The sequence below is a fragment of the Poecilia latipinna genome, unplaced genomic scaffold, assembly GCF_001443285.1.
Source record: "Poecilia latipinna isolate Pla-1442-1.1 unplaced genomic scaffold, P_latipinna-1.0 Scaffold1732, whole genome shotgun sequence".
NCBI lineage: Eukaryota > Metazoa > Chordata > Actinopteri > Cyprinodontiformes > Poeciliidae > Poecilia > Poecilia latipinna.
In genome coordinates this window covers 95733-110446 of record NW_015114348.1, presented here as the reverse complement: position 1 = coordinate 110446, position 14714 = coordinate 95733, and the positions used below count along the sequence as shown (strand labels likewise).

At 39.1% G+C, this 14714-nt stretch overlaps 1 protein-coding gene across 4 annotated transcripts in view; it reads right to left on the bottom strand.

Moving 5' to 3' along the window:
• The window catches only part of elmo1 (engulfment and cell motility 1 (ced-12 homolog, C. elegans)), a 33656-nt gene extending 22326 nt beyond the window's left edge, over positions 1–11330 (bottom strand). Inside the window, exons 1-6 of one of the 4 annotated variants that reach the window (XM_015060635.1) lie at positions 11137–11330; positions 4150–4190; positions 3942–4014; positions 3778–3828; positions 3526–3695; positions 315–350 (exon numbers count right to left, since the gene is read on the bottom strand). In XM_015060635.1, coding sequence (XP_014916121.1) covers positions 315–350; positions 3526–3695; positions 3778–3828; positions 3942–4014; positions 4150–4190; positions 11137–11214 — 449 coding nt within the window. In that variant the 5' untranslated portion in view covers positions 11215–11330. The remainder of the gene's footprint in view (positions 1–314; positions 351–3525; positions 3696–3777; positions 3829–3941; positions 4015–4149; positions 4191–11136) is intronic. The other 3 variants (XM_015060637.1, XM_015060636.1, XM_015060638.1) reach the window with 3 other exon arrangements.
• Between the last annotated feature and the right edge of the window lie 3384 nt (positions 11331–14714).

Sequence of the window (14714 nt, the reverse complement as noted above, 5' to 3'; positions counted from 1 at the left end):
AACCACAATTTGGGTAAAAGTGGTAAAATTTTAGGCAAAAAAAGGAGAAAGAAAAAAAAAAAGGGAATCTTGGTTTTCTTTTGGGTTTTTCGTGAACATTTTTGTCACTGGCTGCCCAAACCACATGCAGGAAATAAAATTAAGCATTTTCTTTTTTTTTTTTTTTTTTTTTAAAAGGGGAAGCCTGTGTTAAAATTCCCCTTGAGGCCAGAGTCTTAATCATGCAGACTCGAGCAGCGAGGTTAGGAAGAGAAGAGAGCCAGCGGTGTTATTACCCGACCGAAAGACGGAGCGGGAAAGGGAGGGGGGCTTACCATGGCTTCATAATCTTCTGAAGTTTCTGATAGCGCCTGCAAAGATTTGAGAAACTTTGGTGTCACAGAGGGGAAACAACATAAGAAAACCTAGAGCTGGCACAAAACAGGTGACAATTCTTATGACGCTAACCTGAAAGTGTTTCAATCCAAATTTTAATACTTAAGCACATCGTTGTTCTGTGAATCTGCTGGGATATTGAAAGCATGCAAAGCAAAATCAGATGAAAATGCAGTAAGCGACAAACTTTTTTTTTTTTTTTTTTTTTTTTCGAAGCAAGCCTAAAAGCCACATTGTGCTGCAAATATGCCTTAAAAATGGGAAAGACGACAAAAAAAGATTTACCTGTGAACAGACATGAGGTTCCCTTTGGAAGTTTACATTGACTCATTATGAGTGAACATTTTTATTTTACTTTTGGGTTATTAATGACTCATACGGATGATTCTTTTTCCAGGTTGGAATGATCTCAAAACATACAACTTTGAAAAATTTCACAAACCGAGAATGGCGAAGATAAGTCATTGCAGATTTCTTTAAGGTATGAGGAACAAACTCAAGCTAAATGACTTAGAAAGACATTTTAAATTAGAGGAGGCAAAAATTGGGGTATTTGCCCACGATGATAAAGCACATGTTTGGAGGTTTCAACCCAGGTTTTCAAATCTAAGGACACGAAAGTTTTGAAAACCTTTTGTTTACAAACCTTTTAACAGATTGTTTCTGTTTTGAAAGATGACTGAAGTGCAGAATATAATAAGCCGACAGTGAAAAAGAACAGCTTCATGAAGCTTGATAAATTTCTGCCATTTAAACTGCCCAAATTAATACACAACTGTGCTATTAAGTGTATTTTCACGTCATTTCTTTGACGTAAACCAGTTCATTTTATTCAAGTAATTCAAGAGTTTCACTGCATCTACATTTGCAGAGTGCTTAGAAGTCTGTGGATTTTGTCAGGGATCCTCTTGATAGCAGCAAACCTTTTGAGAATGACTACAACTAAAATTGTGATGAAAAACAAAACAAAACAAAGTATGTTTAATAAAGAATTACATCTGCTATTCAAGTTTACAATTATTCTTGGAGTTGCTGCGCATATTCTTAGCTGATAGCAGCTTAAATCATTTTAACAGTTATCCTTAAGTAAATAAAAGAAGTCAGTCGTGCAATAAAGTCGGAGATGGGATGACATAAAATGCACTGATGTTGCTCTGACTAGCCAGCAAACTCGGGCCTCTAGCTATTCAGCAGAAGATGCTGTCATTGTACACAGATGCAATGAAATAAATTAGGTATGCTCTTTTTTCTTTTTGCTCTGATCTAAAAAAGAAAAAAAAAAGAAAAACATAACTTGCTACGCCACGTTTTGTCAGTAGAGGGCGACATCTGCTTGTACGCAACACAGCTCTGGTGGACAGCAGCAGCATCCCGCCGGCTGATTTCCACATGAATGCAGGGCCTCACGCTTTTGGGAGAGGCATCAGATCAAACAGCGGCTCTGCCCTCAGGAGTCTCAAGCATTGCGCCTCCTGAATAATTACAGTTCGCCAAGTTGGCTGCCAGGCGCACTAATGAGTGTGTGAATGTTTGTTTCTGATATCCATCTACATTTCTGGGTCTAATAAGCTCCTTTTGTTGATATGAAAGTGCAGCAGAAGCACTCGCTCTGCATCGTCTCCTTTACCCACACACACACATTTATCTCAAGCTCTCTCCAGCCGAATAACTAAAGCAGTCATTTACATAAAAAGTATATGCAATCAAAGAGCCCGGAGCATGAGCAGAGCTAACAAGTGTGATGCTGTAAAAGAAATGGACAGTAACACTAAATAAGAGGCAAGTATTTGCTCATTTTGAACTTCAGAATTTTAAATTAAGGAGTGATTTTCCATGTAACCAAACAGGCTAGTGGGCAGAAATGGGAGAGCATTACGGCGTTTCAGCAGAAAGGAAGACGTTTAGCTCTCTGGCCACAATTTGAACCTGCAAAACAAAAACTACATAGCACTATCGTTTTAAAAACCGGCACAAACTGCTTGGAAACATTCAGTGCGTAGAGTGTGACAGGACCTGACAGCGTGTTTTTCTTCTTCTCCACAGCAGGTTTAGATTTTCACAGCACTATATTAAGGACGTGTTTGACATTGTGTGATGTTCTCGATTTCATCAACTTTCTCTTTGCAGACCAAAGAGTTGGATAATAAAAACTGCATCAAGCATAAAATACTGATGGATTTCACCTTAGGAAACTAATGAACATTAATCTTCACCCTTGATGGTTTAAAGAGACACCCGTCCTCCGCTTAACACAAATCTTCAAAGATCTCAAAACTTGTAGCATCCATTAAACTCACAGGACCTTTTCTCTACACTTCCTGTTTTCACACCTGGGTGACACTTTACCTTGCCATGTATGCTGGTGAGCTGAAAAACAGCTGCTACATAGGAAATAAAGGTGATTTTGTTTGCTGAGCTGAATTTAGAGGATTGAGTATGTTGCTTTTGCTGTGCAGTCACAATTCCTATCTAATTATTTGGAGGGCTTTTTATGTTTAAGGGTCAACTAAACGTCTGATTACAGCGTTTCAGTGCCCTATGAGTGTGACCAAGAAGTGAAGCTCAAGCATCTGGCATGCTGAGGTGAGTGAATATTGGCCAGGTCACACAAGTGGCAGAAACAAATACATTCATGACGCATTGACAGCTATTGTCCAAAAATAATTTCTGCACTCTAATAGCTCTGGAGGGCCAGGTTTTCTTCCTTAAATTCAGTTCTATGTTAACTTTATGAGGACACACCTATAGACGACTGCACTGACAACTTGTGCAGCTTATGATTTGGGTCATGCAGACCACCAGTTTTAATCAGTCTGCATTTCTTCTGCTGTAGTTCTCTCTAAAATATATATCAACATGAAATGACTGTACAGAAAATCCGTTTTTCATCTGCTTGATAAGTGAGGGCTACTGTGTCACAGATTTAAATAAATCAATAACTGAAAACAAGAAAAGCAAAAACTGCTCTGAGGTTTAATTTGAGTTGGCGTCCTTAAAAGTCTTAGAGCGTATTCATTTTGAAACGTAAATAAATGTCAATGGCTTCTTCCCAAATTCAGATGAAAACACATTTGGAAAAATGAGAGGAGAGACAAGTCATCTCAAGAGAAAGGAAAACACAGCGTAAGACGAGCAAACAGTTCAACTTACTCAGTGCCGCTTTCCACCATCTGAGTGAGCAGCGAGATGCCGTCCAGGTTGATGAACTCCTGCGCGAAGGTGATGTCCCTGGAAGCGTTGGCCAGGTCTTTCAGCGACTCCAGCTTTGCATCCATGCTGGACGACTGGATCCGTTCATGAAGCTGGAGGGCCGTCTGGTACTAGAAGGCAAAACACAAACATTCATGTTGTTTAGCTTTCTTTTCTTTTTATTAAATGTTGTTTAGAGAAGTCAAAACTTACGGGAGAAGTGGTTAGACGCAGGATGGAGCCATTTTTGATGTCATTGCGATTCTGTGGAAGATTTCCAACATGCAAGCACAAATTAGCATGCGCTCATAGCTTCTCTTTCGTCCCAGATGGAGGCTATAGTGAAAAAAAAAAATATAAAAATCTGACAACCAGACCTTTTCTGTGATGTAGAAATTTGTTGCATCGGCAATCTGCAGAGCATAGGTTTCATGGCTCCCCAAAGACCATCTGGAAACAAATGAAATAAAAACATGAACGCTTTAGCCGATATTAAAAAAAAAGTAAAGAAAATCTTGAACCTAATAGCATTTCAAAAATGTATAATGAAGAATAAGCACTTTCCAATGCATGCCGCACACTTACCCCTCACACACTTCCTTTATAATGGCTGAAAGGGGCTTTTTCTGCGGATAAAGAGGAAACGACATTAGGTTCACAGTCCAGACTGACGTTCCACTCAATCCAGAGTGGGCTGCAATTATTTCAAACAGCAGGGCTCGAACAATGAGAGACTGTTCATCTTGTTTGTTTGTCTTACTGCTGTTCCGAGTTTGCCGACCATGTGTAGTCTATTGCTCCGTTTCTTTCATTTTGTGCTGCGCTAAAAGACCTTCTCAGGCCACAGCAGAGGCATCCTACCTCTGGCAGCTTTGAGGAGCGCATTAGTTCACATTCTTAATTGCATTTTTAAAACTTTTTGCTCATCTTAGCAGTACAATGAAACACAACAAAACTTCTCAATTCCTCAAAAAACTTTAGTTAAAAAAAACAAAAAACAAAAGCAAATAAAACAATCGAAAGTGAAACTTGTCTCTTGATTTAGATTAGGGAACATATGTGGGCACAATAAGAGGGAACAGAAAAGATTAAGCTTTAAAATTTAGTTTCGGATCGTGTTAAAGTACATAATCAAAATGCAGAATTGACGATAGAGTAAGTTATGTTTGTAAACATTCATAAATTCAACATCAAATCCCACGTAAACCTTACTCGTCTCAGTATTGATTTGTACACGGCAGCCGACTTGTTACCGAACCCAAAGGTTTCTACATTTTTTATGGAGAGACTCCACACTCAAACTACGAACTGCAGTGGAAAGGCTTTAAAATATGGAGCCTGCAAAAAAAAAAAAAAAGCAGAGCTGAGAATATGTGCAAAGAAGAACATAAAGGAGGAATGACAGAATAAAGGAGTCAGGAAAGGTTTTAGAAGGAAAGAAAAAAAAGCAGAGAGGTGCAAATGTCAAAGAAATATCAAACAACAGGAAGACAAAGTAAGTGGGGGGAAAAATGGACTAATGAGAAAAGCTAAAGAAAGAAAAATTAAAGAAAGGAGGTAAATAGAGTATGACAATAAATGAAGGAATAAAATAGAAGGGGGAAAAAAGGAAGGAGACACAAATGGAGGGAAAGAGGGACACAACATTTAAACAATATGATGGGTATAAACATCCGTAAACACAAATATTTTCCCAATTTTTCCTTTTTCCAGATGGAAAAAAAAAAAACAAAAGAAAAAACAAACAAACATTCTTCGAGCATTTTGAAATGCCACAAACCAACAAAATCCAAAGCAGATTCAGAAACCGAATCTCACGAGGCGGTGAGAGACGACGACTTTTCATAACGGCGACACTTCACTGGATGTTTTCGAAGGCGTTCGAGAGAAAGAGACCCGAAGCTTCTGATGTTACTTTTCAAACCTAACGGAGCCGTTGGGAGGCGTGATAATGTGGATGTGGGAGCTCAGTCTGCTCATAAACAATTTAGTTTCTTTTAAATAGCACCTTTTTTGGTGAAGACTTTTCACTTGGTTTTAATTTCTTTGGTGCCCAATGACTCATCCGCTAATAATCAAAGTTTAGAGTTGATAGAGAGGCTCAATAGCAGTACAACACTGGTCATGAACAATACTTGCAAAATCGGGAAAAAAAAATGTAGAAAGATGTGCAAATTGACTAAATAAAGCACTTTTTTTTGCCAGACAGAACTGATGTAAATAAGTCAGGTTTGTTCTCTAGGATTGACTTCAGAGCAGTGCGAGAACAAAAAAAAAAAAAAAACCTGACTGGTTCATGTCTTGATATGTTGCTGTAATATTTCTACACTGCGTTTCCTCATGATGCTATCTATTTGTCCCCTCTGCGGCAAAGCACCACGATAACACAATGTCGCCACTCCCATGTTTCATAATTAAGTCGGTGTTCTCACATTTGTAAGCTTCCCCCTTTTTTCCTCCAAAACGCGACGATGGTTTTTGTCACTGAATGCATTTGCTCTCTAGTTTCTTTTGATGCTTTTGGAATACTAGTAGTTGCCTTTTAAACCATGTTCAAACCGGACTTATTGCATTGTGAATAATGGCACTCTCGAGCCAGCTTCGGTTATTTTCCTCAGCTCTTTTCATTTTGTTCATTTGGCACCGACGTATTTATATTTTTATATGAGATTCAGGTTTTTCTCCCTGATATCACGTTTTTTTTTTTTGTTTGTTTTTTTTTATGTCCCAATAAGAAATAGTATGTTTGATTGTAGTGAATGTAAACTTGTGGGTTTGAAAAAAAAGAAATTGGAAAAAATCTCACTATCCAGGCATTTAGCAAATAGTGACAAAAAACATTTAGGATGATTCAATGTCAGACAGCAAATAAAACAAACAAACAAAAAAAAAAACCCCGTAATGCATCTTTTCCTCCAGTGTACAGAAATATTTGGTTTCAACTGAATGTGTCAAGTCAGATATACTGAAAGATTCCTGGATCGTGATGAGGGCGTCCCTTGCATGAAGGATTAGTCTTTTCATTTCTTAGTTTTTTTTTTTTTTTTTTTAAATTTGCAAAATCTATTTTGTTCCTCTTTGAAATAATTCAAGTCATTCAGATTCCTCTAAACCTAAACAGTATTATTTTTGATAAACATAAGGTAAATAAGGTCGCATACCGAGCAGGGCGTAATTGAATTCGGCGATTTGGATCACTGCCGCCTCTGTGTCATTATGCATAGACGTACAGTTTCGTATTTTGGCTGCACTGCTTTGTTGTCCTATAATTGTCACAATGCAGCAGACTTGCGCTTTGTGATGTACGCCCTGGAGCGCAGTGCGCTAAGAACTGAGAAAGCAGAATAAAAAAATGAAAATATATATTGGGTCAAATGAGAAAGTCAACTATTGCCGTTTTGTTTTTTTTTTTTGTTTTTTTTTTTTAAGGTAAACGGTGCTCTGCAGCCCAAACATTCCAGCAAAGTAAAATCTGTTTAATCCTATGACTTTTGTTGTGCGGCCTGTAAATCAGATCAACAGTTGGAGTGTTTTTTTGTCCATGTAAACCTCAAAACAAAACCATCAGTATCCTATTCCTTGAAGTCCACATTTTCTTATAAGTTACAAATATTGTTTATTATCAAGTACTTAATAACAGCCGGGACAGAGAGCTACCTTCCCATCCTTTGGTTGAAAAACATTTTCCCAACAAAACCTTTTTTTTTTTTTTTAAACACTACACTACTTTGCACTTTTACCAGCATTTTTGAGCAAATGCAAATCTTTTGAGTCAGACATTAAAGATATTTCTATATACGCCTCTGCTACGAAATGACTAGTCCATTTGTTGGGATGACTGTCCTTGTCTCAGAACACAAAGCAGCAGGAGAGAAGCCTTTGCAATGATAACTGGCAATAAACTTGTATTTTTTGTTGTTTCGCTGGATTTTGCCAAATGTCTTGCAAGGAGTTTGTAATGCAGACACAAAGAGTGCTGCCTGTTGGATGTGTGTGCATATCACTACACTTTATACGCAACTCTTTAATTACTCTCACTTAATTATATCTGAAGAAGACTTCGCTGGCAGCTCAGGGAACATGGTCTTTCTCAAGGACACTTCGCCATGCTGCAGGACGGGGTTAGTGAACCTCCAGTCTGTCAAAGGCAACCTGATGTAAACCCCGTTTTCTGGCCAACTTTATGTTTTTCTACATTTCATAAATGCTCTGATTTCAACAGTGTTGTAATAAAATCTGCATCGTTGGTGCATCTTTGATCCCGTTTCTGCAGATAAAAAGAGGCTGGATCGTTATTTTTCTATCTATGCCAGTGAAATTAAAGACAAATACAATGGAGTATTCAAATTAGCCAGGAAAATAATGTGAATGAGGGCAAAATTTAGCAGACATAAAGAGGCTGCCAAAGTCTACTTGCCGTCTTATTACATCATGGCTTTATGTACGTTTTAGAGATTATATCCCTATATGGAGACAGAGGTCAAGTGTCAGAAATTGAGAGGAAGTTCTGAATTTTAGGTGGCGAGATATGAACACGAATCAATTAAGTTTCAACCCGTGAGCGTTCAACTAGTGCTCGTTAAGGGTGAACCTGCAAACCTCAACCAGATAAATTAGACAACACAAACATCGACAGAAGCCGGAAACAAACGAAAATGACTGCAAACGCATCAGCATCCGCACCAAAACAGCTCCCATGCAAACACATCTGCATAATGAAATCGCACAAGAAGGGGCCGTACCCGCATCAACAATTAACGGAACAACAACAAAAACAAAGGCAGACGCACACATTTGCATTCACGCGCACCCCCGCTTATAAACGAACAATCTTTTTGCTGGGTTCAGACAACTCAAGCAGCAGAAGCCCACTCCTCATCGCATGACTCAGACAGCCATATGCTACTGCAGGGCCTATTGTACCGAGGAGATGCAAGAGGAGGAGGAGGAGGAGGAGGAGAGACAGGGAGGGGAGGGCTGGTGGTAGAGGACAAGAGAAGAAGAGGAAGAGCGCAAGTTTCACAGTAACAACACAAAGGAGGGAGGAGGAGTGAGCGGGGGGGATGAATGAGAGGGAGAGGCAAAGAGCGACAAGGAGGAGGAGAAAAGAAATAGGTGGAACAAGAGAGAGAGAGATGACAGATAAGAGAGTTGGAGAAACGCGGAGGAACGAGCGACGGAGGCAGGTGGGTTCAAGAGCTTAAGATGCAAAACTATACTAAAGCCAGTTTACAATAAGTAGTTCGTAAAACATCTCAGCACATCCCTCAATCTACACTCTGTATTTTTTTTTTCCAAAACGACTCGTAGGAAAACCAGAAGCACAAGTACTCCATAGTTCAATGCCCCATTCATTGGATTATCCAATGAGAAGGGCATTTGTAGCTCCAGTTGCCTCAGTGACTCATAGCTTGTACAGTAATTAACCCATCTGTGAGTCACACACACACACACACACACACACACACACACACACACACACACACACACACACACACACACACACACGGGCACAGAGAAAAAGGCCACAATCAAACAGCAAACATGTCCTCTTTATGCGAGGTAGTCATTATTTGGGCTAATTATTTTATTACCGAGTTAGTCACCGTTTGTCAGACACCGACCATCGGTTGACATTCAGAGCAGGCCGTAATGATAATTTAAAAAAAAAGGTTAATATTCACCTTAAATTAGCAGCCAGCGCGCTTAAGCAAATTGTTAAACTTCAAAGCAGTTCAGTTACCAGCTTTTCAATGAATCTAATGATGAGAAATTAAACCAAAGTTCTTGTTTAACTACACACTTTCAAGTTAGAAGCCCACTTTGTTTTTCTTTTTTTCTTTTAAATTTGTTGTCCAGCTCCCACTGCAGCAGCAGATTAAAATCCCAAATTGACATTTCATTTCAGTAATTACAATTATGTAACAATGTAAAGTCATGTTATGATCAGATAAGTCATAACATGTTCATAAATTAGCTAAAAATACAACTAGGTGGAGTAAAAAACAAAAAAACAAAAACAAAAAACAAGCAGTCAGAGTCGAAGGCCAACTTCGGTGCAGAGATGTGGGAGAAACTCAGCGCTTTGTGAGGTAGCTATAATATGGTGAGATTTGCAATATGTGCCGCTAAATTTCCCAGTAGACATCGGCCCCTTATTGATATAGTTACACAGACATTTATGAAACTTTCTGTTTCTGTTGTTTGAAGTCGTTTTAACAAGCTGTCAGAGGACGTGAATGTGTTTTCTGTGTGGAGCACAAAGTAATGGAGCGCTACTCTTCCTCCACACGTTGCTACCCGCGCACAGATAAGCCTTCTTCTTATTTACGAAAAGACCAACACGGCAGTTTGGAAGATATGTCTGGTCAATAAAAGCAAATGCTCTTTTAAACTGATTATGCTATTTATTTTCACTCATGATTATCTCACTGCGAGAATCTCACAGCGGCCTGATGATCTTCTAAATAGCAGCAAGAGACTATTAGAGGAAGTGCGCAATATTACATAACAGAGATTCTCTCAAAACTAACCATAAAGATCAATTGTTTTTCGTCTTTTTGGGTTTGTTGGATCACAAACAGACAGGCTCAGACTGTTACTGTAGCTCAAACGTTGAGCCTCCACCCAGTCACGAAATCAAAACGAGTCCTCAGCCAATAATATGAACCTTACAACATGTCCATAATGCGCTCATCTGTGTCTGAGTGGGTGTTAGAGGGAGAAATTTCCACCGAACCAAACTTGTTTTTTTAAAATCCCACTGAATGAGCAGTCAAGATTATTTTTTTTGTATTTGCTATATAGATGTAACCCATTTACAAGCAGCTGTTGTTGAGTGCGAATATCTGTTGATGCTACGGCAAGAATGTGGTGTGTAGAGCATCAAATATACATTATAGTAAAATCTGAATTTCTAAATCAAAACTCTAAACATTTACATTGATCAAACAGGGACTGCATGAGGCTATGATGAACAAATTCTTGAAAAAAAAATTGTTTGACGGTGATGTAAGTTTTATTCAAAATCTTCCCGTCTCAGACGTGCGACACCATACACCCGTCTTGCTGGGCTGGGCGCATGTGTGAACTTACAGCGAGTATGAAAACAGCTCTTTATATGGGATCCAAAATAGATTTTATTTTAATCACAGGTCAACTATCAAATAAACCGGTGCAAGGACTTCAAAGTACTACTTAAGAATTCAAACGGAGTTTAAAGACTTTGGTTAATCGAGAAAGCTTGATTGCCGCAGTCAGTGTAATAACTTTGAAGCTGTGCTTGTGTAGCTGCGTTTTTCCATTAGACATCTTTAATTAAGAGCCCTACCTTTGGGCTAATTAGACTCATTATTGAGAAAAATGGGAGAAGCTGCTTTTAGCCCGGATCCCACCTCCCTGTTGCCCCCCCGAGCGTCTTTGTTAGTTACACAAAATCTGATTATTGTGCGCCAGTGTGTTCACACCAAATATGCACTATGTATACAGTGTTAACAAATCGTCAGCTGTTTAACTCTAGTGATGTGTGGATGTAACAGATAAAGATTGACAGTGTTTTTATAAGACACCCACCTGGTCTATCTCCATGAGCTTCGGGAAGGCCCCGGGCCACTCGATGGCCACCTTGACGATGTCTGCCGGCGGCGGCATGGCTGCCGGGAGAGTGCTTGGCGCGAATCTCGCTGCCTCACACCACTGTCAAACAACTCTAGAGACGGCTCATCCAAATCTGCAAACAGAAAGAGCAGCACGTTGGTCCAGAGGTACGTGGTTACGCAGAAGACGCAGTTCAAAGACTTTTCTTTGAGCAGTGAGGAATTGCAGACATCTCTGCTGGCAGCGTCAGCAGAGATGTCGTCAGTATTACAGGTTCAAACAGTTGGCGACATAATGAAGATTCAAAATTAACCTGAAAAAAAAAAAAAACATTAAAGTTGGACACAATTGGGTTAAAAGCAGGAAAATCTAAACTAGGTTTGAAATGGACAGAAGAGAAGCCACCAATAAACCTTTGACATCAAACCTATTAGAAATGTATGAATCATGTGTAAAAGCTCTGTGCTAGGAAACCAGACAATTTAAATTAAATCCACCTGATAATAAGAATGGGTGACAAAAATGAACTAAAATCGTGCAGGAAGCTCAGTAATGGATGCAAAGTGTTTAGTCTATTGCAACTCACTAACGGACATTTATTTAAATATTAGTAGAGATCTGAATTTGTGTGTGTATGTGTGTATTTTGAGCCTGTATGCTGTATTATCAGTCCATCTACTCTGAAAAAGAACAGTTTAAACAGATTTAAATAAACAAATTGCATTTCAATCTCATTGCCCATTTTTTTTTTACCACAGATTGTTGTTACAGTACGTAAAAGATGATGACCACAAGTCAAAGTGTGAACGCACTCCAAATCTGCACGTTTACTCGAAAACAATGATGCGCTCACCGGATTCAAACTCAAAGACAGCTGAAAGCCTCTCTCTGCTCCTGAAGGTAATAAATGCACACCACAGTGCTGAACTCATAATCCAGGGTTCCTCCAATCTGAATTAGGGCTCTTGAGAGGGCATAAAGAAGCACAATATGTGAGGGAGGCGCCAGCAACCAGCCTGACCTGAAAAACTCAGTGGGCTTCCAAGATAAGCCAGTTAGAGGACCAGTGGCAGAAAAAAACCGACAACAACAACAAAGAAAAAAAAAAAAATCGGCCAAATCACAGCCACTCTGAGGCACACAAGTGGGGCTTTGTGTGTTGCGTGCGTGCGTGTGTGTGTGTGTGCTTGTGTATGTGTGTGTGTGCACGCACGCAGGAGGAGATCTAATGAAACTTACTGCTGCTCACAGCTATAAAGTGGAAAAGTGGAAGTTTCATACAGCATATGCCATCAATTATTTATTATTTATCCCTGTCTGGAAAGCTCAGAACATCCAAGTTTCTGATGAAGAACTTGCTTTACTTTTTTTTTTTTTTTTTTTAAATTTTAATCCATAATGCATAAAAACTGTCTGGGACAAATTCCTAGGGGAGTATCGTTGTGCAGAACATTTTGAATGCTGATGTATAAAATCCCGTATGCATGGTTATGCACAGAATGTGTGTCCATTCATCACACACACAAAACAGAGAAAACCCTCTGCACCCGAAGTCACAACGCAACCAGAAAAAAACACACGTCCCTTTGTAAATATACAATAATTCAAAAGAGAGTCTACATAATAATAGTTCCCTAGCTTTGTGTGTGAGTCACCCCATAATAATCCACATAACCTTAATTCAAGAGGCCGTCGTCATGGCAGCTGCTGCATCAATAGCATGAGCTTTCGGTGCGATTTTCTTTTCTAAAACAGGTGACACACTCAAGTCACATCGGCCACTCAAGTCTCACCGCAGAGATATGAATGAGTTGAACTCATTCGACAGCAGGCTGGCTCTTTAATATGTGTTAAATGCTTCCGGAGGCTCTGAAATTACGCTCAGCGTATGGAAGATTTGAAAGATTGCCTTTTTATTTTCCACTATGAACTTGTGCTGAAATAAATAATGCTTAATGGCAAATACCAAGGCGCTGACTGCAGCCACGTGATGAAAACAAACAGCTAAATACTGGAAAATATCAGCTGGGACTAAAAGTCTTGGATTGGCCGCGTCAAAAGTCCAGCTTAAGATAATGTGGCTGAAATAAATCAATTCTGAAGTGGAACATTTTTTTTTTGTTGTGGCTACTTTATAACATAGGGTAAGGTTGATTTTTAGACAGAAACAAATGAGGATGGAATCTGAAAGATTTTTACGTTTACTTGTGCTTTTTATAATACTGTCCAAAAAAACCAAAAACACAAATAAGTTACAAAAAAGCTAAAACAGAAGAGAAAGTAAAGAAATACATACTTTTCACAGCACTGTACATCCTGTGGTACTGTATACATACACTCAGCATGTGTGATTTGCTTACTCATCTTCGGCAGATGAAAACATGTTAGTCATCGACATGTCTGTGTCAGGAAAGAGTAAAGACGAAGAGACAGTGGCTGAAAGCTAACCTCTGCCACAGCCTGCCGAGACTCAAGCCACATGTTTAGCAGCAGAGCTGGTCTGATGGTCGGATGGATGCTGGGGCCACCACTACGGCCCGCACTGAAATGAATCGACAGCTAGGAATCCGTGTTCGGGATCGTAAGGCATTTGAGAAGATTGTATCTCTTAACAGCGACTGGACAAGTTGGAAATTTCTGGAGAAACACTTTTCTGCCCCCTCCCGTACCCCCTACACGGGCCAAGTTATTAGGTTAGGTATAGAATACAACACATTTTGCTTCAGCACAACTACATGCTACATTAAAGATGGTTAACACTGCATGTTTTGATTTTTATTAAAACAAATAAAAAGCAAAGGAAACCTTTTTTCTACAAAGCTATAGTTGAACAACTGTAGCTTCTGCATTCATCTAGACTAAATGATGGGTTGTAAATTGATTTTGCAGCAACGTTTCACGTTCTAAGCCAGCATTAGAGGAAACAGGGCATTGCTACATTTTAAGAATGAACCAGTTTTGGTTTCTTCACCCCGTTAAAACTTAACAAGGAACACAAAATAGGTTTTTACTACCCAACAAGTAATTAAAGTAAAACAAAAAAAAAAATCCAGCCCCAGAGATTTGCAGGAGTTTCCATGAGGCGTCTCCTTCAATATATTAATGTATCTGCAATTTGCAAGGATAAGTTATGGAATAATTGACGAATTGAGTATTTCACACGGCTATCACAGCACAATAGCATTTCTATGTGTTAGTGGTTATCTATGACAAGCGTCACTTACACACTACATAGTTTCTTACTATTTGCCAACACTGTACATGTCGGCATGAACTGGTTACCACTAAAAAGGTATAGCAAGATTTTACAGAGGTGGGTTTCTCATACCAGCACATCTCTACTCAGTAAACACACCAATTCAAAGTCACTTAAATCCTTTTTCATTCCCATTTTAATACTCGTATTGAACTTCAATATGTCATCACCTTTAGATAAATGCATTGAGTTGCTGCAATATGATTCACAGCTAGTTGTCAGATAAACAGTCATTGCATGTAGACAAAAGTAGCGATATTCACCTCTGAGAAGGTAATTCAGATTATCTGCTAAGCAG